This window comes from Pogoniulus pusillus, chromosome 34 (assembly GCF_015220805.1).
Source record: "Pogoniulus pusillus isolate bPogPus1 chromosome 34, bPogPus1.pri, whole genome shotgun sequence".
NCBI lineage: Eukaryota > Metazoa > Chordata > Aves > Piciformes > Lybiidae > Pogoniulus > Pogoniulus pusillus.
This window is the reverse complement of record NC_087297.1, coordinates 7,126,739-7,141,561: the sequence shown is the minus strand read 5'-3', so window position 1 is coordinate 7,141,561 and position 14,823 is coordinate 7,126,739. Positions and strand designations below refer to the sequence as shown.

General features: G+C 44.2%; 1 protein-coding gene across 4 annotated transcripts in view; it reads right to left on the bottom strand.

Annotated features, from left to right (window-relative positions):
- Positions 1 to 5,724: 5,724 nt before the first annotated feature.
- The window catches only part of ASXL3 (ASXL transcriptional regulator 3), a 129,078-nt gene continuing 119,979 nt past the window's right edge, over positions 5,725 to 14,823 (bottom strand). For all 4 annotated transcript variants that reach the window (XM_064170724.1, XM_064170721.1, XM_064170722.1 and 1 more), the window contains one exon: positions 5,725 to 14,535. In XM_064170724.1, coding sequence (XP_064026794.1) covers positions 10,858 to 14,535 — 3,678 coding nt within the window. In that variant the 3' untranslated portion in view covers positions 5,725 to 10,857. The remainder of the gene's footprint in view (positions 14,536 to 14,823) is intronic.

Below are 14,823 nucleotides of genomic sequence, written 5' to 3'. Positions count from 1 at the left end.
TCAGTTTTTATACTGTGTGGACATTATGATCATTATCACTCTGTTGTTTTACTATAGCTAGTATTTTAGTACATAGAATCATAGAATCAACCAGGCTGGAAGAGATCCCCAAGCTCATCCAGTCCAACCTAGCACCCAGCCCTGGCCAATCAACCAGACCATGGCACTAAGTGCCTCAGCCAGGCTTTTGCTTCAACCCCTCCAGGGACGGCAACTCCACCACCTCCCTGGGCAGCCCATTCCAATGCCAATCACTCTCTCTGCCAACAACTTCCTCCTAACATCCAGCCTGGACCTCCCCAGCACAACTTGAGACTCTGTCCCATTGTTCTGTTGCTGGTTTCTTGGGAGAAGAGCCCAACCCCACCTGGCTACAGCCTCCCTTTAGGCAGTTGTAGACAGCAATGAGGTCACCCCTGAGCCTCCTCTGCTCCAGGCTGCACACCCCCAGCTCCCTCAGCCTCTCCTCACAGGGCTCTGCTCCAGCCTCCCTCAGCAGCTTTGTCGCCCTCCTGTGGACACCTTCCAGTACTGCAACATCTCTCTTGAATTGAGCAACCCACCTAGAAAAGGTGGAGGAGGAGTGAAGCACATCAGTATCATCAGCTTTGGTTCTCTCTCTGGAAAAATGTTAGCACAAGTTTCTGGTTTATAAGCACCCTCAGAGATAAAAAGTAAGGCAGCTATGATCAACATGAATTCACCCAGAGGAATGGATTAGCCCAGTCTACCTTCCTCCCATCCTGTGGACCAAGGAGCAGCAGATCTCATGCCTCAATTTCAGTAAAGCTTTTAGCACCACTTCTATGCCATTTCCAAAAGTAAACTGGAAAAATATGGTCTAGACAAAACTGTTACCCACTTAGTCAAAAGTGGGTGGAAAAACCATTCTCACACAATCTTAGTAGCAGCCCCAGCAGAGTCAGTTCTGGCAGGGCTCCAGTTCCTTCCAGCATTTTAGTTAATGGGATGGATGATGGGACAGCAAGTTCTGAGCCAGAGGCTGGGCTTGATGACCTGCTGGGGGCCCTTCCAGCAGGAACTGCTGCCCTGTGATGCTGCTGTGGTCCTGCGTTTCTGAATTTGCAGATGATACCTGCCTGGGAAGTGCTGTTAGTTTGCTGACAGGTAAGAGTGCAATTTAAGGTGATCCGAACAAGTTCCAGGTGTGATTTAAAAGCTGAGGGTTGCACTAAGTGCTGATAAACAGAATAGCTAGAAATAATTAATTATTCCAATACAGGATGGGAAAGAAGCAGCTAAAAAGTAGCTTTATTGCGAAGGATACAGAGGATAAGTGGGACCAACCTCAACCCAAGTCAAACAGGCTGTGGACAAGCCAAACACTTTTCTGGAACACAGGAGCAGAATTTCAGCCTCTAAGGCATTTAAATCATTCCCACCTCTCTGCTCACCCTCAGCTGAGGCCAAGGGAGCTACTTCTGGGAACAGAACAGCAGAAAGGATTTGAACCAGCTGGAGACAGTCCACAGCTGATCAATGACAATGATAAGAGGCTTCAAAATATGACCTATAGAGCAAGGCTGAATATTGGGATTGTGTAGCTTAAACAATGGAAAAGCAAGAGACAAATGAACAGCCTATCTCACAGGCTGCTGGGAAGAGGGAAGGGGAAAGTTATTTTCAGTGCCTGTGAAGCGTAGATAAGACTGAGTGGGTTTAACCAGCAGCCAGGCAGATCTGGGTTAACCATGAGGCTAAGCTTGCTAATGTAAGGACAGTGAAGTGCTGAGCCAAACTTGCCCGGTGACTGAGTGCCCCATGGGGGGCATGACCCACATTGTCCCCAGCAGCAGGCTGAGCTTGCTGGGGGACAGCAGGGACATGCCAGCCTCAGATTTCTGGCAACTCTATTTTTCACCTTCTATAAAATATGATCGAAATCAGCCTTCTCTTTGCAGCACCAGAAGTACCCATATATTAATTCCTGATTTACGTGTACCTCGTAGCCCATTTTCCTAATGCCTCACTCTCCTCTGGCAGTCCTTAAATAGAATCTTTTTCCCCCCTCCTTTTTTTTTTTTTTTCTTTTCCACCATGTCACAGTCATCAGATGCCAGAGGAAAAAAAAAAATCCCTTGGGACTGACACCTCACACAGCTCTTTCCATTCCTCTCAGGCATTATTTCATTTTCTGCCCAAGCCTCTATAAATCCTCTTTTATTAAATATTCAAGCCCCCCTGGCACAGTGTACATAGCAGTCCTCTTTGCAGCCACCTACACACCCCATACACAGACTGACAGGGTTGTATTATTTCTCTCCAAATCTAGAATCATAGAATCAACCAGGTTGGAAGAGACCTTCAAGATCATCCAGTCCAACCTAGCACCCAGCCCTATCCAGTTAACCAGACCATGGCACTAAATGCCTCATCCAGGCTTTTCTTCAACACCTCCAGGGACAGCAACTCCACCACCTCCCTGGGCAGCCCATTCCAATGCCAATCACTCTCTCTGGCAACAACTTCCTCCTAACATCCAGCCTAGACCCAGCCCTGGCACAACTTGACACTCTGTCCCCTTGTTCTATTGCTGCTTGCTTGGGAGAAGAGCCCAACCCCACCTGGCTACAGCCTCCCTTCAGGTAGTTGCAGACAGCAATGAGCTCTGCCCTGAGCCTCCTCTGCTGCAGGCTGCACACCCCCAGCTCCCTCAGCAGCTTTGTCGCCCTCCTGTGGACACCTTCCAGTACTGCAACATCTCTCTTGAATTGAGCAGCTCAGTACTGGGCACAGGACTGAACTTTTTCACTGCTCATATGCTGTCTCCCTGCCCATGCCTCTTTTCAGTGCTAGGCTGTCCATGTTAGTCTAATACTCTGAGGACACTTATTTGGACTCGTTGAACTGTAAATGCTCACTTCTGGATGGAACCCAGGGCTGTGGTGTATTCTGGCTGCCATGGGTCAGCTCCTTCTCACACTCATTAAAAAATCTGAGGTTTGGACTTTACAACCCAAAGGAAGCCAAAGAATGTGTGTTAGGATTGTTTCATTTTCACAGCTAATGCTACTCTTTTCCCCAGAGACTCCACACTCTTCTGTAGGTGTGAGTAAATGAGTGAAGGGACATGCACTGTGCACGAGGCTCTGCACCATCACCCAGGTTTACTCCTTTGAAAAACAGAAATCCACACAGCAGCAGGAAAAATTCTGCCTGGCAGATACCAGGCTGAGAGTTCACAATCAAGGGGTGTGAAAAAATGGCTTGCAGGATGGATATGAGCTGTTGGGAAGGAATCAGAAGCAAATAACACTGTTAACAGCAAGGCACAACACTGTTTTAAAATAAAAGGTATCTCCTCCATTGTATTAACATCAGAGGTAATTTCTTTACTCAATAAAATGTGATTTCTTGTTAATGCAAATAATTATCCAATATATTCAGCTTAGTTTCTGATGTTTCTTCTACATGGGATCTTAAACTATTCTCTGCCCTGATGGTGCATATGTGAGGATGGAAGAAAGCTCTCAGCTTTTTGTTGGCATCATGTAGAGGTATGACTGAAAGCCAAACCAAGCTTTCTGACATCAGGACAAAAGACCCAGAACAGAAGGGCTTTAGGAAAGTGACCAGTACCCAGAAACTCACATTTATTCAGGGTGTCATCAGCTTCACATAGTATCCAGTTATTTCTTTCCCCATGGACACGTGAAACAAGTGTTGGTTTTCTCACTGTTGGTGAGGCAATGGACACCTTCCAGGCTGGGGCATGAACTTAAACTGCTGTCACTTGACTGAGATTAACAAACTCCTCTCATCAGCATCTGCCATGCATTTGGAGAATACCAGTGTCCAAGTGCCTGAATTATCTCAACGAGTGCTGCTCTACTGTGTCTAGCTCAGTTGTCATAAACCCCAGCTCTGCTGATGCTCTGTCTCCACAAGCAGGTAGCAGCAGGTATCACTGCCCATGCCTGTCTTCCTTCCTTACCATGAAAAGCTGTTTGCAAGGTGGTGGTGCTCAAAGGTGCTGCTGTTTGGTGCTCCTTTTAGCTGTAAACCACGTCACCCAGCAAAGCCCAGGCTTGGTATCTGCACGCCCTGCAGACAATATCTTCTGGTCTGTTTGTGGAACACCTCCATACAAAGAGCTGTGTTGCTCTTTCTCTTGATCCACAAACAGCAAAGGAAACAGCAGGGGGAAAAAAAAAAAGAAAAGGAAATAAAAATGGTCTGGCTCTGGCCTGGGGAAGAATTTTCCCAGTGTATCAGTACTTCAGTTCCACAGACCACACAACTCAGACAGTGCCAAGTGCAGGAAAGGATGATGTGAGCTTCAGGGCATCGCCTCTCTCGACAGCCACATTCTAGGACTGGGGGGGAGGAGGGATTGTTTTCACTACAACTCAAGCTCCACACCGAATAAACACAAACCCACAATCCCTGTGCATTCGCAGTTGTTTCTACTGCTAGGTGCTTTTCGCTGAGGGACAGAAAAACTGAGGAGACCACAAGCAGCGTTTTCTCCTGATGCCATCTGCTGGCTGCACTGCTGTGGGAGCCTGGGCTGCCCTAAGGACTGCACAGGGTTGCTTAAATCCTAAGGCTTCCCTTGCTAATACCTGAAAGGTCCTTGGCAAACCCCATGGTAAAAAGGAAGTGCTGATAACTATTAAGATTAAACAAAAGCGTGTGGAAATATTTGTCAAGTTTAAAAAGGCATAAAGAAAGAAAAGGACAACAGTGAATATTGAGCAGACTGAAGAAATGGATTTGGGCTACATTGATTGGATGAAAAGAATCAAAAGAATGATTTTTAACATGCTTTTCAGAAGCTGAGCTGGTCCCTGGTCTGGCACAGCCTCATACAAAACCAAATATCTAAGCAGAACAGAGTAAGTTAAATAATCTGCATGACAGCAGAAGCTGAGGGAGTTTGCCAGCTGGGTGTGAAAAGAAGCCACAGGATTACAAACTGCACAGTTTGGTACTTTCTGGATATGGACAGATTTTGGCAGAAGGGGCTGCTGTCACTGCTAACAAGACCCTCAGATGGTACTACAGCTGACATAATGACGACAGGAGGCTGGACAAAAGATGCTGTTCTGGTATTTGTGAGTACAGTCAAAAAAGCTCTTTGCTGCCCACCCTCTAAGACTTGCACCCTAACCACGAGTACTCACAACTCTCTTTGTGAGGCCACACAATGAAAGCCTGTTTAAACAAGAAATATTTTACCTTAATGGCTACAGAATCCTCAATCTAAGAAGGGCCTTTCAGACTGAAAAAGATAAATGGCATGGGGGATATAACATGGATTGGTTGCCTTTCATGTACCATGGACATTTGATGTTTTTTGCTGCAAGGATGACAAGTAACAGAGGTGCACATCTGGATTGTTGTGGTTGTTGCTAAGCACATTCTGGGGTGGGCTGAGGACAGAGGCAAAGTGCTAAAATACACCCAGCATTCACTACCCAAAGCAAGATTGATCACTTCCACCCACAAACTATTCTCCTTACAACAACTTAATATACAACACCTAGGTTTATTTTGCTAGTATAAGATGATTAATACTTGTGTTACATCAGAAGTCGTTCAAACTGAATCTTACATCATAGTAATTGAAAATCCTTTACAAAGGACTGACTTTTCTCTCACATTTCTACTTCATCAACCACCATACATACAATGGACGTGCACCAGCAGGATCTCCTGCCTAAGGCACTGAACACAAAATAAATAAACAAGTGACAAATATTATTTTACCTCTTTATTATTTTGTTTTCCTCCAGAATAGTTTAATACTGAAGCCCGAGTTGTTATTTCCAAGGGATAAGGAAGGGGGAAAGGAGAGGGAGAAAAGTTATGAAGACAAATTCTTCTATTTTTAACTTATGGTTTTGTGAATGGTCATTTCTGTAGGCAACAAAAGGTTTTCTTCCTTAAAAAAAAACCCAAAACAACAGAAAGAAAAGAAACAGCACCATTAAAGGAAGCATGATCCCTGAATTCTAAACAAAACACTGTCTTGAAACAAAGACATTGCTAAAATGCTCTTCGCACCCAGTCCCCTCTGGTAGGGTAACAAAGCAAAGCATAACAGCATGAAACTGTAGTAACCCCGCTGAAACCATCTACACCCCCTTCTGAAGAGCCAGAGAGCCACTTTCTGAGCTTGTCCTGTGGGAGTAATATTTTCTTTGGTAGAGGACTGAAGGAAGGTATTCACTTCACTGACTGCGAATAGAAGCATCATCTCTGCAGGTGAGGGATCTCCCCAGCGAACCTGCACTTCTCATGCACGGTAGGTACGAGTGGATTTCACATTGCTGGTATACTGCAGGAGTAATACTGCCCTGGGAAGGCATAGAATGGCTAATGGCAAACAGATGTAAACATTCAGAATACTGACAAAAAAACCCAACCAAAACCAACCAAACCAAACAAAAAAAAAAATTACATAGACACACACATAAAAAAAAAACCCCAACCAAACCAAGAACCCCAAAACCCTGTACTGAAAATGTGAATTGAGTTAAGTTTCTGTAGAGCAGAAAAAATATCTTACAGCAGTACAAGAGAATTATGGCAACAAAGTAAAGCACTTTTCTTGTAACATTCATGAACAGTACAAATACAACAAAGTTATTCTACGGACTAAATTATTCTTTAACTATCAAATATAGTACAAAGCGAAATATTATGTGCTATAAAAGAAGCAGCTCCTTAAATTAGACTAAAAAATGCCTTTTTTTCTTCTTCTTCTTCTTCTTTTCTTTTTGTTGGTTTTACAGTGACAAAGCATGATGACCGAAGACAACAGGATTTCATAGGTTCAGAAACATTTAGCCACACAGGTCCATGATAAATCCACTGAATGTTTTGTTTGCTTTCCCCCCTTCCTCAGCATTCTGCAGAGCCACAGAAGAGGAACCCCTGCGCTGCTGCCAGGAGGCTGCAGAAGTCATTCAGTGTCCAGAGCGGGGCCGTTTGCGTGTGTCAGCTAAAATGATCCCTGCTGGTGACACTTCTCAGCTCACCTTGAGAGTTTATCCTGGTACTTCACCACACCTTGGAGAAACTGCCAAACCAGAGGCTACACTAACGACTCTGAAATTGTGCGTGTGTTTAGAAGGGGAAGGGGGTGCAGCATAAGGTAATTTTACTTCAGAAATTGCATTATAAAGCACCAGATGCACCAGCTCCAGAGCGGTGCAAGGCATTGCAGGGCCCTGAAAAACCATCTGCACGTTCTGTAGCTTACCCTGAAGACATGCACCACCCTCAAGAAGAAAAGTCTCTAGTACAGAGAATAAGATACCTTTTTGCTTTATGGCTCAACCTTTCTTTTATTTTTTTTTGTCTTTTAAATGCTATTCCATGTACTAGACCTCAGCAGATAAATGAAATGCAATCAGGGAGCATCCAGTTCACCATTTCTAAGTTGGATTGTTTGTTTCTTTTTTTTCTAAAACCATTATTTCAAAGGGAGTTTCTGCTTGGAAGAATTAGTCCGGCACAGAAACACACACAAACACACACACTGCAAATGCCCTAATGTTATCTCCATATCTCATAGGTATGCAATTAAAACAAAATAGAGGGAAGACAGAGGGGGAAAAAAAAAGTATTTCTCCCTCTCACTTAAAAAATGCTGCTCCAGGGATAGGAGTAGGGATACAACTTTGGAGATTGTAAAACCAAAAGTGTAAATGAAACATGCTGGACGTGGGGACGCATACGTACGGACGCGCAAACGCAGAGCAGTGTGTCCTTAAGCAGTTCTTTCACCACTTTTCAGTGCATAAACTATTAACACCCTATGGTGCAAACTGCATGGTAGTTAGAAAACACATGACACTGGGGGGCTGAAAAAAAATAGAGGAAGTCATTAAAAATTGACCTCTAAGTGTGATTGTGTTCATACTGAAGACCAAAGGGTCACTCTGCACCAAGTGTTTGTGTGATAGCAGAATCCAAGCGAGGTTTGCAGTCACACCAGGATGCAGTCAGGCTCCTCTATCACTGTAGTTGCTTTTGAGTATTTCAAATACCCTAGAACTATAAACCTGTAACAACACTTAACAACTGCTGCTAATTAATTGGTCTAATTTATTCCTGGTGCAATTCCAGAATGAAAGGAGCGGAACTGCACTAGGGAAGCGTTTGGTCAGTCGTGTAATATAACACAGCACCATCCAGTCTAATGCCATTCAAAACAGCATTTTATCGTGACCTCACACATGCAAGTTGCAATCCTGACATAAAAATGACAGCATGACATGAGTTGCCTAACCACATTAGTCACACTCTCATCCCTCAAACAAAGTAAAACTATTTTGTGGCTGGAATTTATTTCTGCATTATGTCAGTCAATACATAAAGTATCTCAAGATGCAAGTACAAACAAATATTGACTTATGTGCTGTGGACAGGAAAACCTGAGCTAGAAATAAGGATTCCCAGCAGGCTTATTATAAACATAGGTTACTAGAAGTCTAAGACTGGTCATTCTCTGTATTTGCAACAGAAGTATCCTACCTCTACCCAGTATAAATACAATGCAATACAATTCCAATACAAAGGCTCCTCAGATACAAACCTGATATGCATTAACTGACTACACTCATGCTTACTCATGAGTATTTTCCAGCCACTGTTTGCCAGCAGCCGGCGTAGCACTGGATGCTAATTTTCACGTGGTTACTTTTAGGTTTTTGCTTGGCTGGCTTATTTTCCTACCAGAAAACCTGAAAAGTGCTGAGAAGCCATTTCTTAACTCACATGCTGTATTAAGGAGCACTTTTGTATAGAAAAAAATAATATATATATATATATATATTATTGTATCAGCAACAAATTCGTTAGTGTAATTAGAAATGGCCTTTGTACCACACAGTGTCAAAAATAATATTGATATGTTGCTAATTACAATAAAAGAGAACATCAAGGTGCACCATAGAGCTTCCTGTGACAGGAATGTATGTTGTAGTTATTCCAGCTCATTTTTAAGACAATAAATGGCATTTATCATGTTTGTGAAAATGGTCCCACAAGGAAAGAAATGTCGTTCCTGCATTCAGTAGAACCTCACTAATAAGCACCCATGTCAGGGGGACCAGCTGCAGCTTATGAATAAATATGCAAGCAGAGATTGTATTTAAACCAAATGGTGTACAATGTAGTGGTCTTTTTCATTTCCTAAATGCAGTTCTATCATTCACATCAATATTTCAGAACACAACAGTAAATGCATCACTAAATCTGAGCAGTATTACATCTCGCACATTCTGACTACATTGCTCTCTGAAAACTGTGGAAGGGAAATCAATTTTCTTGAGCAGACCATCAGGTCTTTGGATTAGTGAGGTTCTACTGTAGTGGCAAAACTAACATTTCTCTCTGATGCTGACATTTGGGCAGACCCAACCAGGTATTGGCAGATGGATGACTTGCACTCCACATTTTGTGTTCTTGAAGTGAGAGCAAAATGACATCCAAGGTATTTTCACCTCCCCGGCAACTGCATGTGCTTTATCCCTTTATAGTATATTCCTTTTAGGTGAATAGGGTCCTCAAGTCATCAGTTTTATTCTCTGCTGTTGTGGTGGCTAGCACATCTGGAATGCAGCTATAGTCCTGAACAGAAATACAGTACTGGATAAATACTGAAGGTTACTTCAAAGATGCAGTATCCCTTTTAAAAATGACTTTTAACTTCCAGATGTCTAAAAAGTAGAGTAAGGGGTCTGAATTCCTCTTGAGAAAGAAAAAAAAATTAAAAATCAGTCCTGCAAGTAATTCTAAGAATCAATTTAAATGGCAAAACTCTGAGATGTTAATCGAATAGAGAAAGTCACATAGGAGGAGAAACAACTGAAAATCGACCAATATGCTATCAAGAATCTTTCTTTATCCATTCATCATAAGAATGCATCATTTTCAGGCTATGGAAAGGCTAAAAACATCCAAGTCTGACCCTATGTATATGTATTTGGGTCTGACAAATTTGAGTGGATAGATTAGAGAGACAAATAAAGAACATTTAAGCAGGTACAGGAAGAGAAAAGTTTCTAATCCCCCATAGAGAAGTTACTGTCTCCAGACTCTGCTGAAGCCTACAAGATTTCGGTGCTGCTCTCACTAACCCATCACATACACAAATCTTTCCCAAGGAACCAACAAGAAGAGATGAGGAGTAAGATTTGAGTTCCATAGGCTCTGGCAAGCACACAAGGAAACTCCTCTAAATCTCTTCTGTTTTTTTGCCAGGTGAAGTATATTTTAGCCCTGGATAGTCAAAGCCAATTGAAGAAAACAATCCTGCCAGCAGACGAACTGCCAACTGATTTAGAGGCTGTGCTGGGTGATAGCCCACACCCTGCCACTACTGCCCTGCTGACAACACTTGCTACTCAGTGTGTTACTTACTCTGCATAGTTACTCCTTCCACTATTCTTCCACTGATCTTTAACCTGCAGCTCGCATCAGCTATCAAAAAGCAGAGAAAGAAAATGTGCTGCACTTTGTGCAAATAAAAAGACACAATGAAAGATGCATTAATGCCTTTTTTCCTCCCCTTTTTTCTTCTTTTAATCACAGCAAGGAAGCTCACAGAAGCTTCAGTAGCAAGGCTGGCCTGGTTTTGTTTGTTTTTTTTCTTTAATTTTGAACCTATTTCTACAGATCTCCTCCTCTTCTCAGGAAATGGCACTCAGGCAGGAGTAACTAAATTCTGAATGCACCATGTGGGTGAACAAAAACAGGGGGAAAAAAGTAAAATCAATGAGCTAACTGCAAACCATTAGTGGCCTAAACTGTTCCAATTTCTCCATGCCTCTGTCCTGCTCTCTCACGCTGCTAAGGGATACTGCATCTTTGATCCAGCTCCTACCGCACCACCAGGCAAGCTACACACAGTTTGGAGGGCCCTATGCAGTCATCATGGCAGAAGGCTCCACAGCCCTTGCAGACGATCATGGCTTTCAGCCTGCATGAGCATTTCAGTTCCAGCTCATCAGCATTGCTGCTGTCAGCAAACTTCTGAACCGGGAGCTGGGCGTTCTGGTTAGACAGGCTGGTGGCAGTGGTGGAGCCACTTCCTAGAATCCCAATCGATTTCTCGATGGCAGACGCTGCCCGTTTGAAGCTTGTGCTACCAAAGTGTATTGTTGGGTAACTGCCACAGAGCTGCTGCTGCTGCTGCTGCTGCTGCTGCTGCTGCGGGTGCTGGATTTTCTGAGCAGCAAGTTGGGGAAAAGGCTTCTGTGGCTCAGAAAGTAAATAGGAGGAGAAATCTGCGTTTTTTAATGCAAACACTTTTAATTGTTCTTTCACTTCGTTCTGATCATAGGAAGCTTGTTTCATGCCCAGTTCGCAGCTGCTGCTTAAACCTTCCTCAAAAGAAATAGGTTCAGATTTTATATTGCTACAGATGCTTGCTGGCTGAGGCCAACTAAGTCTTTTAGTGGTTTCCATAGTAACTGTCGGTTGTTTTTGATCAGAGGGGATTTCTGCATTTGGGTGAGGAGGGGGAGGAGGTGGCAGGGGTGGAGGGGGAGGAGGGGGATGCACTAACGTTTTACTCTGCAGAGTTTGAGAGGCACTGGCAATGTCATCACCTTCCTTAATTTGAAGATTAGGGGAAAACACACTTCCTAGCCTCAGCTGGTGAGCTGCTGTAGAAATATTCACATCTCCCAAGCCCTTCTGTTCCAGGTGTCTGCTAAAAGCAAACGCGTTGCAGCCAGGTGGGCCTTTTGAAGTAGTTTGCAACAAAGCTGCTGTAGGAATGGGGCCTCTTGCAGCCATGGACATTTGGTAAAAATGCTGTCTGTGTGAGGTACTAGCTTCTGCATGAAAGCTGCCATTTTTATCCATGTGAAATAAGCTCTGCTGGAAACTGCACGAAGGCAATGGCCTCTTCTGCTGCTTGATCTCCGGGCTGTGAGTGATTCGGCTCTGAATGGCATGTTTGTTCAGCCATTCCTGCTTAAACGGCTGGCCATGCCCTAGCTGGTTCATGCTGGAACTAATGACACACGGAGCCACTTTAACATCTGTGTCCATTGACACCTTCCCAGGCTCACATTTAATCTGAGCATGTTCCCCTGCAGTCCTGGCCATCCTCTTTTTGGGATGGTTTTCACGCTTCCTGATCTGCAGCGGGGATATGCTGCCTGCTGTGAATCCTTTCCCATCTGGATTAGGAGAGTTGGAAGGATGCTCACCAATATTTCTCTCGGACACTGCTGTTTTACATACTGAGGTAGTTTGCAAAGGCAAGGGAAGCCTGTTAATTTCTAGTTTGGCTCCTGACCTGGGCTGCGGCAGCACTTTCTCTAGAGGCAGATTGCCTTGCAGTAACTGTGTCACCAAGGGGTTGTTGGCCTCCACTGACGACAAGCGACAGCTCGAGCCCCCGGCACTGGAAACCCTCTTGAGGGTTTCTGTTGTCAGGGACAGGGAGTCTTCCATGGAGTCCGCAATGGATGTCTTGGAGGTCTGTGGCGGCTGCACACTTGTGGCCATCTCTGCAGGCTGGGCGGGCATTTCAGGTCCTGTAAAATCCTCGGTGTCCATCCTGAAGCACTTGTCAGACTCATTAGCTTCTGATTTAACAGGAACGGCAATGCTCGTCAGCAGGCTCCTGGACTGCAGCTCTGACATCTGCGTGTAACTGGAGGGTTCGATTTTGACACTTTTTAAGCAGTTTTGCTCTGTGTATTCCTTATGCTTACCGGAGTTCAGATGGCTGACCACTGGCTGGTCAGTGCTCATCGCCTCTTCATCATGCCAACAAATCCTATTGTTAGCGTTATACTGATTGGCACAGGCAGCCTCTGCTTCACTTTTAAACGCTGAAGGACCTCTTAATTGCTCAGCAAAACCTTGGCTGGGAGTAACCACCTCAATTAATTTATCTTGAGGAGCAAGAGGCACTTCTCGAAGGCTTGAACAACCTGCCTGCAAGTTCTTGCTGTCTTGCTTCGCTGTAATGGTGATAAAGCTGGAACTGTGCTCAAGGCTTTCGCTAGACACCACTTCAGGCCTGCTTATGACAGACACCTGAGGACAGGCTATACTTTGTAAGGCAGCTTCTGTCCTTACGGGTCTGCTCGGCAGGTCAATGCTGTTGTCTGCATTTTCAAGAGAAGAAGAAAGTGACAGACTGGAATTCAGATTTGTAGTGTGGTCAACAATGACCTTGCAAGGTATAGACCTATTCATGGCAGTTTGTGTGAAGTTCACTGGCTGAGATTTACCAGAGAGATCCATCCGGTTCCGTGCTCCAGAGCTTTTTTCTAAGAGATCAGCATTTAATTTAGTAGCATTATCATAGGAGCTTATTGTCACCATGTTACCAGTAAACATTGACATGGGTGCCCTTGCCACAGGCTCTGCTCCTGCAAGGCCCTCACTGCAACTTAAAGCTGACCTAACAGTGGTGTGAACGGAGACAGTGCTCTGCTCGTTACACCCAGTTATGGCTATCTTATCAGAAGGAAATCTGTTGGTAGTCCCCACCGGGGGAATCAGTACAGAATTACCAGAGAGATGATTTGGCAAGTTATGAGCAATAGATGAAGCTGGCACAGTGGCATAATGACTGGAGACTGTGGTATTCGCATTGCTACTCGGTATCGGCAACCTTTTGTCGTCGATGGCCCCGGGCAAGGCCGTGCTGTCTATGGAGACACTACTGCCATCTACGCATTTTGGTCCAATGGCTATGCACGGAGTATCAGCCCCTTGGATGGTTTTCAGCATACTTATGTTACAAGCTGAAACTGCTGTGTTTGCACTGTCAACAGACATTAAAACAGAGGATTTATCAACAGGACTTGCAAAAGAAAGTTCTTTAATTGCTCCAGACATAGCAGTGCTGCAAACAGACACAGAGACTGAACTTTTATTATAAAGCACTGGCACACTGTTACTTTCAGTAGAGGTAGATGAAATAACTTTCTCACACAATTGTGGCATAGGTATATTTTCATCAGAACTGTGCACAGATATATCAGTAGCAGTTTCTGGTAGCGTGGCCGTGTTAAGTGACTGCTGCAATAGCGTGGTAGTCTCACGGTGATGAGCAGACTTGTTGCTGGGGGACCTGCAGTTAGGATTAACTATAATGACACCAGTAGAACCTTCAATCTTTGTGTCAGTAGAAGTTGGTATCTCCAGAGATGATGAGGTACTTTCCTTTGAGCTGAACTGCGACTTAGATTCTTTATTAGTCTGGAGCAAATGAGCTCTGGCTTGATGCTTTGCAAATAGCTTGGCCTTTGTTTGCTCCTTGATGTGTGCCAGTGTTCTTGTCTTCCCACCTTCACATGGGGTCCCCATTGCTCCAGAGACTATGCTTGCAGCTGCTGCCACGGCTGCTGCAGCTGCAGCTTCTCTTTGGGCTCTTGCTTGCTGCGCTCGTGCTTTGATATCCGCAAGAGTTCTAGCCCCAGTGTTTCTCCCACTGCTGACCGATGTACTTGGGGAAACTCGAGGCTCTGGTTTAGAAACAGGTTGGCTCTTGATGATAAAAGGTGGTCCAATTTTTGAAAGCTGAATCTAAAGGAAGGAAAAACACAGCAATTTTAATGACATCATGGACTCAGGGTCACCAGCTGTCTTTTAAAGGGCAGGGAAAGGTAATGAAGGGAGCTGCTACTCAGTGCATCTGCACAGACAAAATGCTAACATTTAGTTCAGTGTTTTGTCATCCTAAAGCATGAATAACTGGCACCTGTATTTCCCTACTCACATTGATCCTTCTGATGGGAGAAAATGATTGAATGGGATGACAGCATGATGCTTATCTGATACTACTTGTCAGACCTGTGTTAGATGCAGTGCACC